Source organism: Bacillus rossius, chromosome 3 (genome assembly GCF_032445375.1).
Source record: "Bacillus rossius redtenbacheri isolate Brsri chromosome 3, Brsri_v3, whole genome shotgun sequence".
In the NCBI taxonomy this organism is placed as follows: Eukaryota; Metazoa; Arthropoda; class Insecta; order Phasmatodea; family Bacillidae; genus Bacillus; species Bacillus rossius.
This window is the reverse complement of record NC_086332.1, coordinates 104,188,583-104,214,687: the sequence shown is the minus strand read 5'-3', so window position 1 is coordinate 104,214,687 and position 26,105 is coordinate 104,188,583. Positions and strand designations below refer to the sequence as shown.

General features: G+C 35.3%; 1 protein-coding gene across 2 annotated transcripts in view; it reads left to right on the top strand.

Annotated features, from left to right (window-relative positions):
- The window catches only part of LOC134531095 (beta-galactosidase-1-like protein 2), a 62,598-nt gene extending 39,813 nt beyond the window's left edge, over nucleotides 1–22,785 (top strand). Inside the window, exons 7-12 of one of the 2 annotated variants that reach the window (XM_063366633.1) lie at nucleotides 1,097–1,243; nucleotides 5,623–5,810; nucleotides 7,187–7,434; nucleotides 11,163–11,348; nucleotides 18,571–18,787; nucleotides 22,632–22,785. In XM_063366633.1, coding sequence (XP_063222703.1) covers nucleotides 1,097–1,243; nucleotides 5,623–5,810; nucleotides 7,187–7,434; nucleotides 11,163–11,348; nucleotides 18,571–18,787; nucleotides 22,632–22,703 — 1,058 coding nt within the window. In that variant the 3' untranslated portion in view covers nucleotides 22,704–22,785. Of the gene's footprint in view, nucleotides 1–1,096; nucleotides 1,244–5,622; nucleotides 5,811–7,154; nucleotides 7,435–11,162; nucleotides 11,349–18,570; nucleotides 18,788–22,631 lie in introns of those variants that run through there. The other variant, XM_063366634.1, reaches the window with a different exon arrangement.
- The last annotated feature ends 3,320 nt before the right edge of the window (nucleotides 22,786–26,105 follow it).

Genomic DNA, 26,105 nt, shown 5'->3' with positions numbered 1-26,105 from the left:
CAGGATAAACTAAAATTTAATATTGTATTGAATTTAGGGGACATTTGTCTTAAGATTACCTCAATAGTAATTATACCCTAAATGTTATAAAACTTTAAATGTAAGTTAAAGTCAAATGTAATTTGAACTCAACAAAAGATGACTTAAAATGTACGGAAACCAGAAAAAACAGAAGGATCTAGAATATAAGGTGATTCTTAATAAGACACTCTAAAGAAAGGTGACTTAATTATAGGTGATACTGACCTATAAACAATTTCTTAAATATTCGATAACTCAAAATTCAAAATCTCCAAAATAATGTTGTTCCTTAATTTAAATTTATATTAAGTTTAAGCCTTAAGTATGTGATAAGATGTTACATTTTATTTCTTTTTTTTTTGCCATACCATATTTTTCAAATGTGGTTTATGTAGAAAAAAATACTTAATGAATAAACATGCTAGTAGTTAGAAGTTCTATGTATTATGTTTTTTATCAAATCACACATTTAATGTATATTTATGTTAAATTTATAGTATACTTTTTTTTCTTAGACCAAAAGAACAAATTAATTTTGGTTAGATGTTATAAAAAACTATTTAATCAGGAATTGAGCCCCAAAACACAATATTCCATTTCATTTAGTTTTCATGAAATGTTACAACTGTCGTTTCAGTTTTATTTTGTTACAGAAAAGCAGTATTCGCACAAACATACATTATTTGATCAAAATAAAAATGCATGGGACTTAATATGTGGTTTGATGACTGAAAGTTTATTCAGCAATACATTTTAGTACGAATTATTTTTCACCATTATACCAATGTTTGAAAACACAAGTTAACATCATTAAACTCAATTCGCAGATGCTACAAATTAAGGTTTTGATTTAGAATGTCTGTTAAATGAACAGTACAGGAACATTGTGTTAAAAATTTTTGGTGTTCGTAAACGCTGTACAGTATATTCGAATATCCTGTTAATTAAGTGGTTTTAGCATTTTTATTTGATTAAATGTTAATCTAGTACTGTTTGCAATACTATATACAATAGTAACAATGCAAAATTGAGTATGTTTTATTGAAATGATAAATACATTTTATTAAATTTTCAGCTAGCATTGATATGACCAGAGCTATCCTGGAAATGTCATCCTCCATCAACCTATACATGTTTCACGGAGGTACAACTTTCGGGTTCATGAACGGTGCCATTCCCAATGCACACACTCCTACCATCAAGTTCCACGTCAACAGTTATGGTGAGTAACTGAGCTGACAGGAGCTGTCACTCTTAACACTATATAATGACTGACAGAAAATTCAGCGTACCTACTACAACTGCAATACACTTGTATTTTGGCCATGATTTTTTGTTTGCTTACAAGAAAGACAGATTTTTTAAGAAAGAAAGTTAAAGTTAATAAACTTATTTTTGTTTAACAAGCTCGGAGAATAAGTCAAAGACTTGGAATAAGCCTACATTTAAATCAATGACATGATTATTTTAAAAATAATAGCTAAACGAGAAATAAGATCTTGATAAGTAATCCAATTAACACTTCTGCTTGAAAATAACCATGGAACTAAAGGGAAACTAAAGAGTTATGTTTTGGTGTTTTCAACGATAGTTGTTATCCGTACGAGTTTATTTCCTCGGTGGCCAATGTCATGTTTAGTTTTTTAGTTCAAGTCCTAATTTAAAAATGTAATAAATATATGCTTTAAATAATGATTAAAAAACCACGTTTGGTTATTTGTTGTTATTTGATACATTTAAACATATATACTTAAATACACACAAGCACAGCTTAGTTATATTTCAAAATAATATAGAAATAATCTAAAAACGAACAATGCATAAGGACTATGCCTTTAATTGATACAATACCATCTATAGTCTTTCGGTATAAACTTAAAAAATAATTTGTTTCCATAAAATAAATATTCATAAAATACATCAGGCGGTTAGCATATTTTTCATCAACTTGCAATATAACGACCGAAAATTAATTTCTCAGTTGCTCTCTGTACTTACTGTGCAGAATTCAGGGTCCTTATAAAATTTATTGAGTAATAATATATTGGTAATCTCAATTCACACGTGTTTTTTAAAATTTTTTTTAATGTATTCAATGAAATTACAGAAAATTTACATATTTTATAATATTATTTTACATTTGAAATAACATAAATATTGTAGAATATATTTGTCCGTGGGAGGGATGCTAGGTTTCCCTTAAGCCCCAAATTCAGGAGTTTCCTCACGGCTACTAGTTTAATGGCCGCGATTGTGTGTTCAGTCACACGTACCTGGCTAGATGACTACCTCAGGTCGTGTTTCCTCGATGATACCCTCCCCCCCCTTCCTTCAGGAGTTGGCTGGCATGCTGTCGCATGGCTTGGCTTACATGGCATACGCATCCTCACGTATGAGGCTGGAGACAGTTGCCGGGGAAGGAGTGGAGCAACAGGGTGTAACATCAGGCTTATAAGGGCGCAGCCCCTGCATGACGTCATATAGAAGTATACATTTATATAGCTAACATGTCTGCCATATCAATGGCACGAATAGGTACCCTTATTTTGCGCATTTTACATTGATGTCAAATAAAAAGTTGTAAAAAAGAAATTTAAAATGTAGTTTTACATTATAAGCTATTGCAAGTTTTTAATGCTACTAGTAAACTGACTTAATACGCAAATTTGTCGTGTGAAGTTAGTATAATTATAAATTTGGTAACAACATTTTGGATAATTGTTGATTGTTTTCTTGGATTTTACTTGTGTTATTATTTTGCTATTGAGAATTTACTGTTTGTTATGTGTTTCAAATACACAAAATCAGTATATAAATTTATTTCCTACGTATTTAGAGCTGTAAGCTAACTGCTGTTGTAAATTGCTTTTGCTGCAGTTTTCTACGCAACTACACATAGAAACTTACAGAGTGGCCGCTAGGGTGCTCTCGACTCTGCTGCTTGTGGTGCTCATAAACCTTGTTACCATGACCAAATTACATTTTATTTTTATTTTCTAGAGTGAAACTGGAGGCCTTTTTTATTTTTAAATGGGTTAAAAATTATGTGGTTTTGCATAGATTTATTGGATTTGTATATTTATATAAAATAATTAATTTTATCTTGCGTTAAGTATGCATATTAATTTGTCCTACATATGTACGATACACATTCACACGAACCTTCAAAAATTTAAATAGATATAAAAATATATTGCATGACTGAAATATTAAATATTATATCAAACTTATTTGGAATTTCCAACAATCTATAGATATTAACCTCATCGCTAACTGTAGTGTTTGGCAAATTGTATTGTTGTACTTATTCTAGTGTGAAACTACAGATCTAAACAGCTTCACAGGAAAAAAAATAACTACTCTACCATCTCTGATGTCACGACCACAAATCATGAAAGCATTCCAGTGCAAAACTGCACTCTCAGCTTAAATGTATTTTTCTCAGATTATATTGACTTGTAAACAAAAAGAGTTGTAGTTAAATCAAGAGAAAAAAAATCCCTATTTGAGTAATTTGCAACGTGTCAATTAAATAGACAAATCATAGTGCTTTACATGTGGCATAGATCCATGATGGCCACATTTTTAGGTTTTATTGTCGCTGGTGGAAATTTTCTATGGTTCTTGAAATCACATTTTAGGATTTTGGGCTGGATGCTCTGTCCACTCGCCACGCAGGTGGTGTGACCGGTGATTGGGGCGCGGGCCAGGCGCGGTGCGCGGCTGGCTTGCAGATTGGACTAAAGGCTCGTACACACTGCGCTGACGTTTCGTGTTAACACGCATTAACACGTGTAAACACATGTTAACACGTGTTGCAGAAAAAAGTCGTCATGACTTTTATATGGGAGTGCGCATTGTTGTGATGTGACGTGTTATGATGTGTTATTGCGTAAGCTGACGCGGAGCGCGTCATAACACGTCATTACACGCGTCACAACAATATCTAGGCTCCCAGATTTTCGTCAGACGTGTTATGCGTCAGACGCGAGTATGGAGGAGTAACTGATAGAACTTGTGCGTACGTACGAGTTGTTGTACGTTTCCAACAATTTAGTAGCTTATAAAACGTATTTTTCGTCATGCGGTAGTACATTAAGAACCTCCTCATCGTCCAGTAGTTGAGGCATCAAATGATGAAATTCGCCAACAATTGGCCTGTCTGCGTTTATACGATGCACCTACTCTCTTTCCTTTTTTTGAGTTAACATGATGCATACTGCTACTGCACAATCTTCTTCTTCATCAAGTTCATTCATAAGTACAGTGATTTCAGCCATTTCAACTACCTTTCACAAAACCGTGCACCCTGTTCCGTATCAACACGTCATCTGACAGTATCAGAACAATGTGCACACTTTGCCGTGTTATGTCGTGTTATGTCGCAATCTGACGTGATGCGATGACACGTGTAAACACGTGTTAACACGAAACGTCAGCGCAGTGTGTATGAGCTTGTCTGTCGGACCGCGCGCCTCACGCGGTCACTACCGCGGTCACTGGGGTGGAAGGGGGCGCCTGCTCACCTGTCCTGGTCAGTTGCTTGTGAATCTGGTTCCAACAAGCATGGATTGTTCGGGTGGGCGCGGCGGCACACGGGGATACAAGCGGGAGCTGGTGTAAGCTCGAGGCCCACTCTGGCGGAGGCCATGCCTCACGTCAGTGGGAACGAGTAGCTTGGATCGGAATGTAGTCAGGGTAGGCTCACTGGTCAGGATGCTGCCCGACTTGGCAGCGAGTCGGTAGAGTCCAAGTTTTGATAATGCAAAGTTCGTTCAGGTTTTCAAGTTAGTTTTAAAGTGATGGATCAAGAAATGTTCAGCTTCTTTGAAAGTGTGAGTACAGAACTATGTTTTCATAGCTGTAATAATAAATTATGGTTTTAGATGTTCTTAAGTTAATGCATCGTAAAATATTAGGGAATAGATTAGTAAAGTGCGCTCTCTGTCTCTCTGTCTCTCTCTTTCTCTCTCTCTCTCTCTCTCTCTCTCTTGTATGGTCATTCGGTAGTTAATTACGTGAGTCACTATTGAAAAATATTGGTTGTGAATTTAAATTATAATTTTAATCATAATCCATATAGACTACCTGTTCCTTGAGACTGGTTTTACTTATTAGAAGTTTTAAAATAAATGTAAGTTGTTTTAAAATTAATAAGTTATTTTTTTTAAAATCTTATTTAGTTAGTTTCTTACCAGACATCCCGTACGGGACGACGTGTCTATTCGTTTCGACCCTTGAAAGAAAAAAATATTTTATTAAGTTAAGTGGTACTGTAAGAATAAACCTCTTGCTAGCCTAAGCGAGTATGGCCTCTGAGTTACAGTTTTCCCCCCAATTAAGTTGAAATCAACTTATTAGAGTTTTCGATTTATTAATCTATTTAATGTATTTTATTTTAATTTTTATACTGATACAGACAATTTGCTAATAGCCTCTGTTGATTGTTATAATATCACACAATTGTTTTACATTTAATTTATTGTTAACCTTTGAATTAGTAGCTTTATTGCTGTAGTATATGTAGCAAACTTTCATCACTTGAAATGCGCTCATGTTCGAATGAGCACAAGTTGCTAGCGCTGCCGCGCCGTTCCACAGACTACGACGCGCCCGTCACAGAAGCGGGGGACTACACGCAGAAGTACAATGCCACGGCCGAGCTGGTGAAGCAGTTCCTGGCCGTCGACACAAAGCTGCCACAGAGGCCTCCAGAGAGCGTCAAGCAAGCCTATGGCACAGTCAGTTACACTGGTCAGCTGACTGTGAGCCAGCTGATAGACCAAGTGGTGAGTTCAGTCAAATATAGCTCATTATGTTGCTTATAATTAAATATATTCCCTTCATTGTAAGCACGTTGAAGACTAAAGATTAAACTATTATGTTACTGTTATTGAAATACCCATACATAATGCTTTACAGTATGGAATATCCTAAACAATGACGAATCTTAATAACTTGCCAAATTAATTAGTATAGTTGTGTCGGTCCCGGGTTTTGGTTCTCAGTCCAGCCAGTTCTCCGCAATTAACTAGGACCCAGGACTGTAAATATTATGCCCGTACCACAGATAGTTAAACAGCTGAACATTTGCCCCAGGTTAAAAAAAAAAATCCAGTAAACAACTGCCGCTATACATTGCCAGCGACCACTCTCACACGTATTTATAATTTCACTTTAAGACACGTTAGATGCTATCAACACCCTGAGTGACACATGGAAGTAAAGATTCGTAAATCTTTGAAAAATGCTGGCGTTCGTGTGAAGTCTTCCGTTACCTTCCTTCCCACTTGCGCAGCCTCCCAGTTAGAGATACGAGTACTAGCGGCAGGAAGTGTCGAGCGACGTTGCTAAGAAGTTTCGGAACGTATAAAAGAAGTGCCAAAATCACAAACCATTTTTGTACTTCTTTTTTCAGTAGGATACGGGGATGAACATTTTAACTAAAAGTAGGCCTATGGAAAAATATCACAGAATTAGTACATTATGAAAACTTCAAAATAAACTACTTTGTAACACTCATTAACTGCATATATTTGCTACTTCTTTTGCGGCCCTATAAATCACTTGTAACTCAGCCAACAAATCTTGTGTTACAAAACTCCTTTAAACAGACCCATGTTTTTTGTGATTACATCTTTCGCCCATAATAATACAAACATAACTTGCAATTACACATTCCGTATTAGTTTTCATTCTTTATTTTTTATAATCTTATTATTATCTTATAAACTAATATTTACATATTTCTCAAGCTATTATTATTGTTGTACCTGAATTAAATACAAGTTAGGGAAAAAAGACGTAAATGTGTATAAATAGATATTGCTGCGCCAGAGGATGTTGTCGCAGTGTGTGACGTAAATGCACCGTGCTACCTAGGGGCTAGGTGACGTGTTTGTGGTCGGATAGTAGCACAGTGGGGATGTAGTAAATCGTATTAAACAAAAAAAACACACCGTTTATTAGGACCGTGACTATAAATTGTATTAAGGTTGACCTAAATCCGAAAAGCGATTTTTAAAAATCGGAACACAGGCACGAACTGAGAAAAAAAGTAGAAACAACAAATCACTACTCACATCATAAAATTGTTACAACTCGACTGGTTAGTTTTAATGACATTCCTGCAGAGACACTTGGCAACAATGGCTGTGTGCCGCAGCCCCGCGCGGACCGAGTGCGGGCGGAGAACGTGGTCGCCATGGAGCTGCTGGACATCAACAGCGGCAGCGGCCAGAGCTACGGCTTCGTCGTGTACAGGAGGAAGGGTGTGGAGGTCCCCAGCAGCTCGGTGCTCCAGATCACTGGATACGTGCACGACATGGCCGTGGTGTTGGTGGACGGAGTCCGCGAGACTCAGGCCGTCACGAGTCTTCGACAAGTCAGCGAGTTTGGATGTTGGCAGCTGGGGTGAGTCGTGTTTCCTTACTGCGTGCAACACATTTATCATACAAGCTGTGCGTGGTGCGAATAGGCTTTTCAAAACTTGAAAATAATATTTGGTTTAAGCCTATTGCAAAGAATTTAAAACGAATATCCTATGATATTTATTATAGTGTAATGATGTGCAAAAATTCTCCAATGATGATAAATATAGTGATACAACCCACAGCATGGGCGTGGATCCCGGGGTTGGCCAGGGAAGTGGGGGGAGGGGGGCCGGCCCCCTGGAATTAAGAAGACCCTCACTGAGGGGGACTTGCATGCACTTGCAAAAGCGATCCTGTGCAACTGGATTGATGTCAAAACTATGTCTTAAGGAAATCTTTCTGTATATTTTAAAGTTATCTGCTTGTTGTATGCATTGAGGCCAAAATATGGGCAGTATACAACATACAAGCACAGTGTCCAGAGATGACATGTCGGTTAACCCCACGTGCAAAACTATCGGACCGCGTGGACCCCCCTTTGAGTTTACCGTGGAAGAATCCTACAGATTTGCGCCCCTGACCCACAGTACAAGACAGTCACTGGTTAGGGAATATTAGTAAACTGGTGCTAAATCAAACAACAGTGCCACAATTTTAAGTGTAAAACATTTTAACTGCGTACGACTAATCTAGGAAATCAATCTTTATAACTTTTTTAACAGTCCATACTGTGCCTGACTAAGTCAATAATCCATTACTGGCACGCACAAGTAACCACTAAATGCCACAAAAAAATTCCGTGCTGAAAAAGTGTTCCTTTATTCCAACATATTGCTCTTGATCGTTTCTATCGGTGAGTTTTGTTGCAAAAATAATAAATATTTAAACAAGTTGCGTTGTTTTATTGTTTCTTAAACCCAAATTTTCATGATGCAGATTCACAACTAAGGAAAGTTTCATTTCTAAAACCAATTTTAAAATATCTAAAGGTTAATCATTTTGAAACAATATCTATGCAGATTTAAATGTTAATTTACTTTAAAACTAATCCTCTAATCGCATCCTGGGGTAACTATTGAACTCCACAACACAATGGCTGAGAATTGTAGTTAAAATAGTTTGAAATAAATGTTAAACCAGCGTGTCCCGGCCACAGACGTGGAGTTCTCGACACTTACATGATCTTAAACTATTTAGTGACTAACCATCCGAAATATGACCATCTCAATTGACCTCTAAGCTAAAAATTAAGAATTGCTACTGACGAGATCACTTCTAGACTAGACTCTTGGACTAATCACATAGATTTTCCAACTACAGCCAATAAGAATGTACTCTACAATATAAAAACCTCCTAAGATTCGTCATGATTGACCTTGCCACGTGGCAGTTACCATTCATATCTCTTTATTTAATTATTTCTTTAATTTTCTTTCTTCCTTCCCTATATATTTTTTTTTTAATTCAATCATCTACCAGTGATGTTAGTCCAGGCCACATGGTTACCTGGACTTAAATGTATTTTGATGCCTTGCTTTATGCTTTTTGGACACATTTCTTTTAATGGCAATGGAACGTAAAGTTATAATGAACGAGAGAATAAAAATTTTAAAAAAGTGGTTTTTAACTCAGCTTATCTTTTGAACAACCACGTGATCGACGACGCAGAGGCTGAGGTGTGTTTGGCGTCTAAAGAGTCGACTGGTAAACCTCTTTCTGTATCAATAAGTAGCGTGCCCGATGCATAGAGTGGGGCTGGTCCTGTTGTAGGACGTATTGGGAGGAACACTCGTCACGTCATGTCCTGGTGCTTAGAGTCCCTGCAAGGTCCGCATGCCCTTCCACGAAGTGACGTCTTAGAGATAACTACCCTGGCAACCCCCAGGGACCTCATAGCTATCCCTCGGACTTCATGGCAAAACATATATTTATTTAGTCAAGTATTTATAAACGCTTGGTTTTGCCTTGTCACATTTTGTATTGGATTGACAGCCATATTTGCATAATTATAATGTTAAAATCAACTTAAATCAGTAGCAGATTTTAAAATAAAAGATTACATTTTTATTTATCTAAAAAAATTAATTTTTGTCAGTATTGTGGAATTACTTTTGGCAAATAATACTACATGGCTTGTTATGTGTCGAAGTAATATATCTTTCCAATTATATATATTAAATAGTTTTCATTTGTACAATATTAAAATAAATAAATTTTTTTATAAACACTTTGTGTGTATTAAATTACAGTGTTTGTTTTATTCATCAGATTTCAACGGGCGCCTTAGAAACCTTACAACTTCCTAGTAAAATATATGCGGCCACTAGATCTAACGTAATGGAAGTAGCACAACATTACTTATCCACATATGAAATACAAATTCTTGGTTGGTATTTTATGATTAAATTTAATATTGTATAAAATAAGAAAATATAATTACTTTTGTCCTGCTCACTATTGGATAATAATCTAGGATTTGGTAGCTGTAATGGATAGCGAGAGAGAGAGAGAGAGAGAGAGAGAGAGCACATTATTAATGTAAGTAAAGTGTGACAAGTACAGAGCGTCATACCCAGAAGTTGTAAGTGCAGACACACGAGAATAAAAACAGAACACTATCTCACTTTAAAAATTTCAATAAAATTACTAAAAATTAGGCTTTTGCAATGGAATTTCACGGTTAGCGATGCCATTAAAAGACTTTCAACTTTGCTGGGATTGTATAGTGGCCATTTTAATTAAAAGTTTTAATATAGAACATGCTTGATATATTCTTTATTTTTCATGGTTTCAACCAATCTGAATAGGCTACACTCAATACAAGATACACACGACTGAAGCAGCTGTACTTGTATTAATATTAGAACAGGGTCAAAGCCCAAATTTCTGGAATACGAACCTCAAATTCGAGTCATATATCTCAAACCTACTCTTCGAATCCAAACCAAGGTCACAAGATTCAAAAATACAAAAATTTTACACACACAAAAAAAATTATTTACTTTTGAGTTTTACCATTCAGGGTTTTAAATTTCTCGAAATAAGTTACCCAAAATAATACATATCGTAATACTATTTAAAGCACAGTATCTAAGAGAATGGTAGGCCTAATAGGACAGGTAGATAGGAAATCACAAAAAGACGTAGTAAACTTCAGAGTTGTCAGCGTTGAATAAATTTATCTACAATATATCCTCCAAAATTTTCTATGAATACATGTAAAAATTTTTGTACTTCAGTTACTGTAGTAATAATATTAAGTAATAATTATTTTATTTTGTGCTGAGACCCTTTGTGTATTTTATTTGAGAAAAAACGGGGGGGGGGGGGGGGGGAAGGGAAAGAAAATGTGTATTATTACTTTGATTAAAATTATTACACATAGGTAATCCCTTAATTTAGTTTACGATTTTACTTTGCTCTAGTCGTTAAAATCACTATTAGAACTTTGATAGCATAAAACACCCTTTTAAGAGACTATCTCGCTAGTTCTTTAAATAGTCTTTGAGTAAAAATAGAGAAAATAAAAATACAGTTTGACCAAAATAGTTTAACGGAACATTAAACACTGCGAGAATGCCTTTAAGTACTGCTAGATGTGTGGACTCTATGAATCAGCTACCTAAGAACCATTACATAAATGGCCCTTTTCAAAGCGATAGTAAAAGCGTTAAGCTCTTAATATGTGCTGCAACATTATTATCTTATACGCCGATTAAATGTACAAGAGTTTCGTATGTGTTTGTGTGATTATGTCTTTGTCTGCAGCAATGGGAGTCTTACATTGGACGCAGCGAGCAGTGGCACGAACAAAACCCTGGACATATTGGTGGAGAACATGGGGAGGAGGCTGAGCAAGAAAGGTCTGTACGATGGAGACGTGCTGCTCAACAGGCAGGCAATACGTGACTGGGAGATAGTGGCCCTGCAGTTTCACACCAAGTGGGTAAAGAGGTGAGTTGAACAAAAGCTTTCAACAAGCTTGCGGCCGATATTTATGCACGTAAAGGCAACTGATTAGGTTAATGCGTGATTTATATTAAAGAAAAAGATACAGAAACACAGGTAGAAACAAACACGGCTAGTCTTTATGGGTATGTAAATAAAAATAGTAAATACAAATTCATTTACAAAAGATAATTTAAATATTTAACAAGTGTCAAAAACTAATTAAAAACATGTGCCAAAATCAATAGAAAAATGATTTTGATATTGCCTATAAAAATCAGTTAAAGTACTCGATTACTTTTAAATATAAAAATAATGAATATATACAGGTTACATATGCATTTATTTACAAGTTTCCTCATTGTATTATTTAACAGTGGCTAATGCATAAAATTTGACGTTGACCTAGATCTACACCTCTCCTGTGAGCCCGATGTAGCCCGCTAGCGACAACACTTGCAAAACTCTGGTAAATGAACCGCCACAACAGTCTCGCTGGAGCTGATTTCCGAAATCTTGGATTGTGTCATCACAATGGCCATAATGGATTATCTTGATCTTTGACCTTGACATTTGACATTAACCTTCAATATGTAGCAAAATTGTCCAAATATGACTCAAATTTGCCCAAATTTGCCCAAAATTCACGAAAATTACCACTTTTAGGAAAGAAATTAAGCCAAAAAGTCTAAACAAAAATTTTAAAAAATTAGAAAATATAAATATTCAATTTTAGAGAGAAAAAATGCATAAGAAATTCACAAATTTGGAATTCGAAGAACCTCAACAGAATTTTGCCTTAGAAAAAACGAAAATTCCACAAAGCGGCTTAAATTCCCCAGCGGCTTAAATTCCGGATGACTAACCTTCATAAACCGCCGAAGTTCTTACCATTTAGATGCAATGGCCGCTATTTTGAATTGTGTCATCACTGTTGGAATTATCGTTATGGTTGCCATTTTGAAAATCCGTAATTTTGATCTGATTTTAATGAAAAATTTTAATTAATAAAATTTTACTATGAAAAACCTTCGCTATTTTGAAAATTGTACACCATGTAGAAAATCCGTCATTTACATCCAAAAAATAGAAAAAAAAATTAATTTATATATAATTTAATTTAAAAAATTCTAATTAAGACACAGATCATAGAGTACTCGGTTAGAACTCAGCGAGATTATTCAATTAAAAAAATGGCGATGGATCCTCCCTTCACAGAAGCCACCAACAAACTGACCTCCCACCACTAATGCCAAGGTAGATATTACATTTAGTCAGTATGACATCATAGTGGACATATTATTTTTGTCAGCTGGAGGCCGCCATATTGTATGACGTCCGCCATCTAGGATTATGACATCACAAACACTAACATTTTTTTTCTGCCTGAGGTCACCATCTTGGATTATGCCATAAAAGCAACCATCTTGTTTTAATCTTCTGGAGGCTGCCATCTTGGTTATTCCATCAAAGTCGCAAGCTTGTTTTCGTCTGCTGGAGGCAGCCATATTTATTTTCGGTACTTGTAACTAGAAGTGCTAGTTAACACGCTTCGTTTGCTGGAAAGTGCTGCCGCCATTTTGTTTTCAGTACTCGATACCAGGAGCGCTATTGTCATGTTGAGTACACGATCTGCTAGAGGGTTTGCTGCCATAGTAGTTTAGATTTTCCTGCTACGATACAGTTTTAATTTTTGCAGGGCGCCTGCCATTTTGAAATTTGGCCACCATCTTGAAATACTTTAAAATTAAGCTTTACTAACTGTAAAAATTAAAAAAATTATTAACAAAAATTATTGAAATAATAATTTATTCGATCTGTTTGTTTCCTTGGTTCGGTACTTGATCGATGCAAAAAATGTAACTTTACATAAAACATAAATTTCAATAAATGCATGTTTGAAAATCCTAAAAGTAGCTTAAGCTCCTTTATTACCAGCCTCCAGTAAGCCAATGATGACATAATGGCCGCCATCTTGGAAATTTGTATACTGACATAAACATTCGAAAAACCTAAAATTCATAACAAAAATCACTAATTTTAATAATGATTGATTCGATCTATATTTATCCTTGGTTCGATTCTCAACCACTAATAAGATTAACTAAAGATTAAAATAAAATTAAATTATATTTCCTATTACATTTCGTCGAGTTAATTATTGATTCTCTCTACGAAAAACTACTTAATGAAAGATGCCTAAACTACAAAATAATAAGTTCTCCTGTGCCCACCATGGAAGTCTAATTTTTTTGCATGGAATACTTTCCAACCAGTTTATGTACATTGATATACGTATAGGCAAAGTATCTTAGGACCACGAGGCTAGGTCATGTACAGTGTCAGGCGTATAGACCAGACCTCTCCGAACCACAAGGCCTTCTTCGTCGATAGCAAATATAATATATTTCAAGCAGTCAAAATATAGTCTCCAAACTGTCAGACCTAAGGAATCGATAAATCAGTTACAAGCAATTAGAGCAACGAAACATGTTTTATGCTTACTGAAGGAATAAGAATCTCTGAAAACTGTTTTTTCAAGACCAAGAGGTATGGACCAGTAAATATTAAGAGTTGACTACAGATTTGACTACACACATTTAACGAAAAAATACACATTCAACGAAAGAAAATAACACACAATACATGCAATGGACACACACAAAACTCGCTGGACACACAATGGACACAGTCACAGAGTACACACACTGAACACGCAATGGATATGCAGTACACACAATGGACACACAGTTCAAACACTTGACATGCAATGGACACGCAATGGAAACACAGTACATGCAATCGACTCACAAATTTTATTCAATGGACACATAATGAACAAACAGTACACAACCTGGACCCGCAATGGACATGCAATACATACACTGAATATGCAATACACATACTGGACACACAATGAACAAGCAATGGACTCACAATACACACACTAGACATGCAGTGGAAACGCAATTTACACACCGAACATGTATTTATAATACGGAAGCACATTTGGAGGAAAAATCAACTTGGTGTGATACAATCTTATCACAGGGGTAAGACCTCGCATCAGGGATACGATCACACCACAGGGATACTATGCTACAGACGTGACTACTCGCATTTAACAAAAAGGGCATACACTTATACGAACATTTAATTCTTTAGGTGCGATCCTATCAGTAGGATACAATCACTAATATACAGTAGGCTCGTACTGCTCCAACTGTCTTTGGCTTCAACTGTGCTTGGCTCAAACTGCTTCATCGACATTTGGCTACAAACTACAAGGCTAAATGGCTAAATGGCTATAAGGCCTCTTGGCTACGATGCTATAAGTCTAAGAGTCTACAAGTCAGCCAGACCCCAACTGGCTATGAGGCCACATGGCTACAAGCCTACTTGGCTACGAAGCTACACATATCAAAGCTACATTTGTCTTTGGCTTCAACAGCTCCATTGACTTTTGACTAGAAGACTACATGGCTTCCTGGCTACGAAGCTATAAGTCTACGAGACTAAAAGTCTGCTAGACGTTAACTGGCTCCGAGGTAGCATGGCTATAAGGTGTGCTGCGAGTCAGTAACCTGTTGGCACAATTCAAACTTTTACCTTAATTTTATAATTTTTTATCTGATAATTAAAATTTAATTCTTTACTGTACTCTTGAACTTAAACTTTGCCAGACTGGTTTCCGCTTGTGTTCCCAGCGCCTCGGGCGCATAATACAGCAGTCACTTGTTAGGCCAGCAAGGCTCATCGATTTTACGTTGAAGATATTCCGGCACAGGTGACGCCACTGATGGAACATTATAAAAGTCTAAAAGCCAAACGCTTGGGTAAGCTGCGACGCAAAGGGAGGAGCAAGGTTTTTAAGTGGTGATTCATTTACTTCTAGTCCAGGGTTGTCAGCGTGGTATAGAGCGAACCGCAACATTGCCCACCTTCTTCTTACACCCTCACACTTCACAATCCTTATTAGCATGCCTGTGAGTAGAGCCAAGGCGAAGTCCACTTGGCCCACCCTCAACTGAATCACCAGTACATAGGCAGAAAATACGCGCGCCACCTCATAAATAGCCGATGTGCTGGCACCATAAACTCTCGTGCACCTGTAAAGTCCTAAATACTGTGCAGCTCCAAAACCGTTTTAACAGAATTCACTTGAACGAAATAAGAGGCACGCCCACTAAAACATTTCAACTCGCACCACTCGAAGTTCCGCGCGTAGAGACCAATGTGTATAGTCCGGACACAGCAACCCGTCTTCAGTTCCAGTCTCTCTCTCTTGCCACTGCTGCACACGGGCACTAGAAACAATTAATAAATTATAATATTTTAGTGCTTGCCGGCGCTATTGCCAGCCTTAGGGAAACTAAAGCGCAAGGAATGTGGTAAAATAAAATACTAAAGGTAAAATGAAATAAATTAAAATCGCTGGCCAAAGATTTTTATTAAAACAAGGGAAATAAAAATACATTGAATTAACATACCATCATTAACCACCAAGAAAAATATACCAGTGGCATCATGATGCCACAAGACAAGCAATTTTATTCATAGTTGCGTTAAATTAGTGAAGTTATGTTACAAATCATCTCTTGCAATATTTTATCGCATAGAATTCAGACAAAAATAAGATTCATTACCAAATGATAACTGTCTTAAAACAACTGAGAAACACTAACAGGTGGACTTAAAAAAATGAATCATGACTTAGTCTATTACAATGCCTTAAAACATATGAGAAATGCTATCTTGAAAGGCAAATTTCCTTCTCCTTGATGTCAAGAGAAGCCCTCCTTCTATTGAAATAAAGAATGAGCATCCCACATCCCACAAGAAAGAGCTACTGCCTGTACAACACAGCATATGGTGACAACTGTTGGCCAGAATCGGAACTACTTGCGACAAGTTTCTTGTATGAGATAAGTTAACTCTCGCTGACAAAATATTACAAATTGTATTTAAGTAATTTTTTCAATTTAAAAAAAAAACTTAGTTTTCATCTGGTATTTGTCTCAGAAGATAAGATGGATCCTAGTTCATTACCTGCATCTGTACCAAAAGAACACAGGGTAAGTTCTGCAGCAAGGAATCTTACTTGAGAAAGAATGATAGACAACACGAGAAGAATGACTGTGTTAAAAATCCACTACGCAAAATGAGTTGCGTTCATTGAAACAAGTCGTTTACGCGAAGAGAGACCGAAAAGACACAGCTTAACATGTAAATTAAAGCCCACTTACAAGATAGAGGACAACTATGGAGCTACTATTCCAAAGAAGAGTGTTCGCCATGACGTCAATAATTTTCTTTAACTTGAACATGATTATGTTCATAGCACTTCTTATCTCGTCAAATAACTTAAATTGAAGGACATTGATGACTTAAGGAAGACTGAAGACAAATGAAATACCATTACCATGAAAAGTGTAAATACATTCAAGAAGAATTCAGGTAGATTCTCCGTAATTTTTAGAAATGGCAGACTCTTAAAAAGGAGCTCGTAGACGATGTAGAAGCTTCTATGTCATAGATTTAGAATTATTATAGTAATCCAGGTGCAGATGCTGACTTATACGATGATGATGACAGAGACTTTGAAGTTGGTGACAAGACCAGAGACTGTGATGAAGCACCTAAATCTGGTAAGATCGGAGACTGTAGTGAAGCCCTGAGACCAAATCGATGGAAACGATGTGATTAATTATTCTGATCAAGCTTACGATGATCACTGGGACAAATATGATCTTAAAATTATAAATAACAGACATTTAAGGAAATTGAAGGTAATAGAAGAAATTTATTATGTGAAGATCCTAACATATTGATCGATCGGCTGAACCTGTTGGTGGCATCGGTTCGTGGAACTACTCGCACATCGACGAAGTAGCCTCCATACTTAACTGATGGAAGTGGACTACATACAATAATCACTTGTTTTACTTCCATGTGTATAATAAGTATTAAAACATAAATAAATTAAATTTCAAAAAAAATATTGTTTTATTTCTTGTAATCTGATTTAGAAATGACACTGAGTTCTCGTATTACAACTTCTTTTTTTTATAGTGCTTCCAAATGTGCTTCTTTTATTCCTTTTTATTGTACTTCCGAATGTGCTTCAATTTTTAATATACTTCCAAATGTGCTTCTTTTTTGTCGAATGTGGTTTCAATTGTGCTCCGTTTTTTAATGTGCTTCCTTTTCGTTGATTTTGCATCGAATTGTGGTTTATTTTATTTTTGTGGTTTCTTTTTTTATTGTGTTTACGATTGTGCTAACATTTTTGATTGTGATTCCAATTGTGCTTCATTTCGTTGATTGTTCTTCCAATTGTGCTTCGTTTTCATTGGTTGTGCTTCCTATTGTGCTTTTTTTTATTGTGCTACAAAATGTGCTTCCTCTTCATTTGTTGTGCTTCCAAATGTGCTTCCTTTTTAATTGTGCTTCCATTGTGCTTCCTTTTTTAATTGTGGATAATTAAGTCTGTACTTAGGACATGATTGGTCATGGGGATCGGTGATGCCTGGTCTAATCGCCTGACATTGGATATGCCCTATTTAAAATGTTCTTCGAGTATCATCGAAAAATATACTCTTTGTTCGAAGACGCTTGGTCTATATGCTCTCTAGGAACAAACACCAAAAACAAAGATGAAATCCAAGATGGTGGCCTCCAGCGGAACAGAAAAAAAACAATATGGCGGCCGTAGCATCATCCAAGATGACAACCGCTATCAGACGAAGACAAGATGGCGAAATCCAAGATGGCGGTTAGTTTTTAGGTCAAGGTCAAAGTCAAATGTCAAAGATCAAAGTAAATGGTCAAGGATCAAAGGCCAAGGTCAAAGACTAAAGTTAAAAGGTCAAGTTCAAGGTAATCCAATATGACCACCGTGACGTAACAATTCAAGATAGCGGAAATCGCTGCTAACACCACGCACCGGCACTAGGCGCAGGATTGATATTTATATACTACTAATTTTCGTCAACGTTTGCGAATAATTTGATATTTGATTTATAGTTGAAAAAATATTGAAATTACTCACAGAATTTGATTGTCTTTGTCACGTTTTTTCTGTCGGAATCTGAGCTTGTCACAGGAGAGATATGAAGTAGATAGGCAATAGAACTCTTTATCCTAGGAAAAACTATGATTATACTAACTGCCCAATATCCTATTTTTGTATCGTAGAAAATGTTTGGTCATTTCGGTTTGTTTTCAGTTTGACAGGTTGGCAGAAGGTGTCGAAGACAACAGGCCCGACCCTGTTCCGATCCGTCCTCGACGTCTCTACTCCTCACGACACTTTTGTCGACATGTCTGCCTGGGGGAAGGGGAACGTGTTTGTTAACGGGTTCAACATTGGCCGCTACTTCAGTGTGGGCCCCACGCACACTCTGTACGTTCCTGCACCGCTCCTGCGCAAGGGAGCCAATGAGGTAACTGCATACCATGTAGGGCATTATGTTTGGTGTTTGAAAAATGATTCACTAAATTGATATTTTATTACGATTATAAAAATTATTGTATAAATAAATATTTTTAAATTACTTAATTGATCATATATAGTGTGGTGACTTAATGAATCATTATTAAAAGCATGACAGATTTTAAAAGGTATAATTTCAAAAATCTTTACATTGTTTATATTTTTCTCTTAAATTTGATTTTCTGTCTTTCAATATCGTGAATAATTTTAAAATTTGGTGGGTCATATATTTTTTTATTTAAAATGTTAGAACATTGCGTATTCTTTGGATCTTATTTGTCTGATTATAAGTAAACAAGCTGACCGACCCGGCTTCGCACGGCTATACTAATGGAAAAAAATGAAGCCACATCTCCCATTTACAGGAATGGTAAATAAAAAAAATTCAGTGAAAATTTATTACAATGCTGTATAATGTACAGCAGAGAAAATGAATAGCACCGATGGTTTCCCGACTCGTGCACGCAACGTACAACTGATGTACCCGTACTTCGCTACGGCAGTCTACAGGCAGATCACTCTTGCGCCGCTCATTATACTTGCCCCTCCTTGTGGGTACGCCACTGCCGCGCGATGCCCGTTGCCATGGAGACGCAGAAGGCATGAACAATGCAAAATCCTGTTCTCATGCAAAGTACCCACTGTTTCCTGGTTTTAACCACCCATGGGATCTAATTTTCGGAAAATGTCATCCTGCGTAACATAAGGAACATTACTGTGAAGTTTCAAATCTGTAAAATATATAAACTTGAAAAAAAAGGCATTTTTTGATATTTAAAGTACCCACAAAATTTCAACGGTGATGAGGACTGCACTAACAATGAAATAGTCGTTGCCATAGAGACGAATGAAGCATCAACAAAGCAACAGCCGTTGCCATGGTGATTTCCTACCAAAAACTGGAAATTTTGATATATTACGCCACCGAAACTCCCCTTGGGATCTGATTTACGTAGAATCCGTTCTTAGTGAGCGTCTACATCACAAAATGAGTAACTATGCTAAATTTCAAGTCAATCGGGTGTATAGTTTTAGAGATCTCGTGATGAGTGAGTCAGTGAGTGGTATTTCGCTTTTTTATATATATATGTATATATATACATACATACACATATATATATATACAAAAGTCCTTGTCAGAATTGTAAAGGGAGAGGAAAATTATTGATGGTCCGAAAAATGAAAAAAAAAAAAAAAATAATTCTAGTAAAAGATTAAAAAAAAAAAAACAAATTAAACACAGAGAGAGGAAAAAAAACAATAGTTTAGGTTTGCGATTTAAAGTGATAAAAAGTATTTAAATACTAATTGAACTCTTATGAGGGTACTATTGCTTTGTTGTTAATATCACACGGGTGTTTTTTACTTGTATGGGAAAATTAAGAATAATAAGGCGTCTAGTGCGTGGCAACAATGTTAATAGGCAATAGGAAATAAACTTCTAGCGCCTGCGGCATTGTCAACACTCACTTCGTACGTGTACTGCATATTGTATATAGCCCCCTCCAACGTATTTGATTCTAAATTGGACTTTTAGTAAGGATTCCTAATGTTATTGATAATATAATATAGCCTATAGCCTTCCTCGATAAATGTACTATCCAACACTGAAAGAATTTTTCAAATCGGACCAGTGGTTCCTGAGAATAGCGCGTTCAAACAAACAAACAAACAAACAAACTCTTCAGCTTTATAATATTATTATAGATATATCAGATTTGCTAATGAAAGATGCTGAATTTATGCGGAGGCAAAATATTTTTTTTTAAATTTTTAATAGTGGAGAAGATTTTTTTGAGACTTGTGTTTATTGTGTAATTGAATCAACTAACCGACCATAATAATCCCCAATCAAGTCACCACTTTGCCTGCTACCCTGCACGCTACCAGGTAATTTTGGTAATAAGCAGGAATGTCCTAATACCAGCAATCCTAAACCCCTAATTGTTTATTTGCTATAATATTGAGCTACATTTAGCTTCTCCTGGATGATAACATATTTTTCACATTGACAGTTTTTCAACATTCCCAGACCAGACGTTACCATAAATTATGTGTTCAATTATTCAGCTTTGTTATTTTTTCCCCTTTGTTTTCTAAAACCGTTATATTTAAGTGTTTTGTAAACATTTCTTGCCCGAATTCAGGCACGCACGCATGTTGCCATGTCACATAATTGCGAACCAAATGCAACAAAACGCAGACAGAAGTCAGATATAAAGATGTTACATAGATTCCACGTCTGTTTTCAGGCCCGTTAATTTCCCGGGCTTCATCTATTTCTCATCAATTCAACCGCTTAGTGGAGCGACTGTTAGCCAGATTTTATGTTTCCTGGCGTATTTTCCGTTACATTCTCTTTCCATTCGCGATCTCCTTCAACCCGAATGCAACAATACAAATCTTCCAGGATAAGCGCTGGATTGTCAGCAAGCTTAGTAGGGATCAAGTAACGTTTTTGTCAGGTGAAAATGCAAGGCTTCGAAAAAGTGGTTTAATTGATAACAGAAATATTTGTTTCTTAATTTAATATGTTGGTTATACCAAAATTATTTCTTAGTGGTTTCAGGTTCGAAGTAATAAAAATGACCTGTATTATAATACTGTAAGTAATATTTTATATTTAGTTTATATGTGTATTAATTGTTAATACATATTTTTCTTATTTTTCACTATGTTTTACTATACATGAAAGTTAAATTTTACATTACATATATTTTTTTACATTTAGTAATACTTTTTAATGTTTCAGTAAGTTAATTTTGTTCATTAGAAGTTCCTGTTTGGATTGTCGACGACATGGCCAATTTGCATATAACGAAGGCAATTTATCAGTATTCCTGTGCTTGACTGTATACGTAACTGAGATGCAACACAATTGTTAGATTAACAGGTTTCTGATATTAAAGTATTTACAATTGTTTTCTAAAGCTTTTCGACACAATAACAAAATATACTTTCAGGTTCATAGGTTCTACACGTCTTCATCTTATCATCAAGAAACTTCTTATGGCTACTGATTTGTACAAACATAGGTTTTGATGTAAAACAAATTATCTGCTTGTATATATATTTTTGAAACCATCCAGAAATTGTGGACGTCCCATTCGAGGGGTGGAAGCCCCGAGACTACACCGAAATAGAACATCTTGAGGCCGGATAATGGCAACATAGAATTAATACCTTATACTCTAATTACACCTCTCTCTTGTAACACAATCACTTCTATTACGGCTTTAAACGCTGACTGCCTGCCGAACAAACTTAATAGGATATATTGAAAGAATAAGGTTTTAACATCACTTCGATATTAAGTTCTAAACGTTACCGGAGACAAAACGCTTTGTTGGGGTAAACGAGTGTATTCTGAGAAACTCCACTGGATTACAGCTACCTCTGCTCCTGGTTTGATCCCTGGGAATTGAACTTGGATCCAGTTGGTGTGTGACAACCACTCCACCATCGTCCGACATCTCACTCAGCATTAATATCATCCCATTGTTCTTGCATTCCAGAATATTAAATTGGAAAGGTAAAATGTTTTAACGGTATTATTTTAAGAGAATTGTTGTAGAGTATATATATAAACACACAGATTTTCGATGTTATGTATGTTAAACATAAACATAACAACGAACAGCTTGTACAGTTTTACAGTAGTTATATGCTTTATCCTTCCTCGTTCTCCTTTCACCCCTGCTTGCGAATATTTCTGGCTTGAAGAATGTTGCTCCTTGTAGATTTTTGTAAGTTATGTTCATCTCACCGATATCAGGGTTTGTCTATGTTTTCAGATCCTCGTTTTTGAATTATACTCACCAGGTCCACATCTAACATTTACAGACCAGCCAAAACTAAGCAACTGAACCATCGTGTTAGTTCTATGTCGTATTGTAACAAAATATTTGTTTTGGGAATAAAGTGTTTCTCCTATCACAGTAAAAAAAACTGTAGACTTCATTTAATGTAGTTGTACGTTTGAAAAAGAATTCTTATTGCGGGGAAACTGGATTTAAACCATAAGAATCATGGATCCCAGATATCAGATTATCCATTCAAGTGATTATGCTCTGGATTATGTTTTAAATGCATTTGAAATATATTTTTTAAATAATTAAAGAACCAATTATGAAAACTTCAAACACTTAGAAAATTTTTATTTCGGTGTATTTTAGTTGATATTTTAATTGTTTAAGTTGTGGTTTAACGTCTCGTAAACAGTGAGGTAAGGACATTAGGAAGTGACTCAGCCACGGCCTGTATCAAGGAACTGTCTCTGGACTTGTCTGGGCTTATTTCAAGAAAACCTCTAACAACCTAAATCAATAGGATCGAAACATAATTTAAACTAAGTTACTCTGGAATGGTATTAGAATATTCAACAAATTTCATTTAAACATATTGTTAACAAACCATTTTTTTGTTATAGTTTTTTCATGTTGAATTGGTAACTAAAGCCCTATTACACACTGGATCTTCGAAGCCAGATTACATTTATACGTTTTCGTACAGTATCTGTAATTTGAACCTAGCAACAGAAGTTCAATGGAAAACAGCATCATGGGTATTTTGGTAGATTAGTGTTCCAGCTTATATATATATATAAATCATATTTGTATTTATAAACTAAATTAATGCAAATTAAATTCTTTGTATAGTTTTCAACTCATTTTGACAAGAAGATTCTTCAACAACCAGTTATATATATATATATATATATATATATATATATATATATATATATATAAGCTACCAGCTCAAAACTAAATCAGACGTCATGTGATAAAGAAGCACACTCCAATGTAATTCAATCACTTTTAGTATTGCTGAAATAATGCGACATTGACCTAAACTAAAACTTAATAATAATATCATTTATTGCAATGTACCACGCTATCCCCACACATATCTGTGCGCTACTAAGCGTAGCTATATTTATTTACTTCCCAACGCTTTCATTGCCCAATAGCTATTCAACTTTCAAGTTCACCACACAAGATACCTGATTTTTGCGATTTGGGTAAATCTTCTGTTACATCCATAAGTATAAATGTGGGCATAAAAGTTAGTTTAACAGAAGAAGAGAAATAATTTTGTTAATCCATACACACTATACTATGTAATGCTAACAGAAAACCAGCAATCGCAAGTGCCAACCCAACATGTTTATCGGGGTAGGATGAACACGATGTTGATCATTAAACCAATTACTGCAAATATATGTAAATTGCAGCAGTATGTTTAAAAAAATATGTAACCTAGTACATGGTTATTGATATTTTATCATCTAAACTTCATTTGCAAAAAAAGAAAGTTAGTTTAGTATTTAAAAATAAATACAGATAAATTTTAAAATTATTACGAAATTGATTTTTCTTTTGGTTAGTTTCAAAATCTACCAATAAAAAATTAAGAGGATACAAAGGAATTTTGGTAACTTTAATGTACTTTATTTATGATTTATTTATAAAATTACATTAATCAGACAGCTCATGTAGCTAATTCAGTATTAATTATGGTAATATAATTTTAATGGTTCAAATCTCAAAATGCTACAGATCCACATATGTGTATATGTAAATTTATTTACGACTTTTTATACTGCTTTGATAAATCGTAACTAACAAGTTTTCTTATCAAGTGAGACACAGAAACACGCATAGCATAAGAAAGTAAAAAAAATTTTTTTATCTTAAGTGAAAGTAAGCCATCTCACATTTTCATTTAGGGTAGGTAACAGATGTGGAGTTTCTATGAAGTGTTATTTTATACATTACTAGCTGCCCGACCCGGCTTCGCACGGCTATACTAATGGGAAAAAATGAAGCCACATCTCCCATTTACAGTAATGGTAAATAAAAAAAATTCAGTGAAAATTTATTACAATGCTGTATAATGTACAGCAGAGAAAATGAATAGCACCGATGGTTTCCCGACTCGTGCACGCAACGTACAACTGATGTACTCGTACTTCGCTACGGCAGTCTACAGGCAGATCACTCTTGCGCCGCTCATTATACATGCCTCTCCTTGTGGGTACGCCACTGCCGCGCGATGCCCGTTGCCATGGAGACGCAGAAGGCATGAACAATGCAAAATCCTGTTCTCATGCAGACAAAGTACCCACTGTTGCCTGGTTTTAACCACCCATGGGATCTAATTTTCGGAAAATGTCATCCTGCGTAACATAAGGAACATTACTGTGAAGTTTCAAGTCTGTAAAATATATATACTTGAAAAAAAAGGGCAATAAAAACATATTAAACACAGAGAGAGGAAAAAAAAACAATAGCTTAGGTTAGCGATTAAAAGTGATAAAAAGTATTTTAATACTAATTGAACTCTTATGAGGGTACTGATTGCTTCGTTTTTAATATCACACGGGTGTTTTTTACTTGCATGGGAAAATTAAGAATTATAAGGCGTTTAGTGCGTGGCAACGATGTTAATAGGCAATAGGAAATAAACTTATATGCGTCTGCGGCATTGTCAACACACACTTCGTACGTGTACTGCATGTTGTATCTAACCCCCTCCAACGCATTTGATTCTAAATTTGACTCTTAGTAAACATCCATAATGTTATTGATAATATAATATAGCCTATAGCCTTCCTCGATAAATGTAATATCCAACACTGAAAGAAGTTTTCAAATCGGACCAGTGGTTCCTGCGATTAGCGCGTTCAAACAAACAAACAAACTCTTCAGCTTTATAATATTAGTATGAATTTATTTATGGATTTATTTAATTTCTTGATAAAGGTATGTATTTTAATTTGAGATATTTTGTTGGTTTAAATTAATTGTTTACATAAAATTTAATTTAAACTAATAATAAAGGCCATAGGCCTACTTAGTATAAAGTAATTTAACCAATGTACTAAAATATGCATTTAATAATACTATAGGTTTAAGATAAACAAATAAAGTGTATTAATAAATATTTGCTTAAAGAACAAATTCTATAATGCAGTAAACTTTTATTAAAAAATAAGTAAAACATTTTTTGAGTGATAAGTCAAAAATTCTTCCTTGCACTTTACAACTGCTTGCTCTACCACTGAGCTACTAAGTATATTAAACTGTATAAGGAGAATATGTAATACAGAGTGGCCATAAAGTCTTTGTACATTAAAAAAAATCATAACACAAAAAGTTTTGCAATTAAAAGATGTGCTGTTTGCGGAAAAATAAAGACCAATATCTAAAGTTTTTGTTCATGATTCAGGCGGAATTGGCATAGAGAACATTGTGTCTTCACAAAAT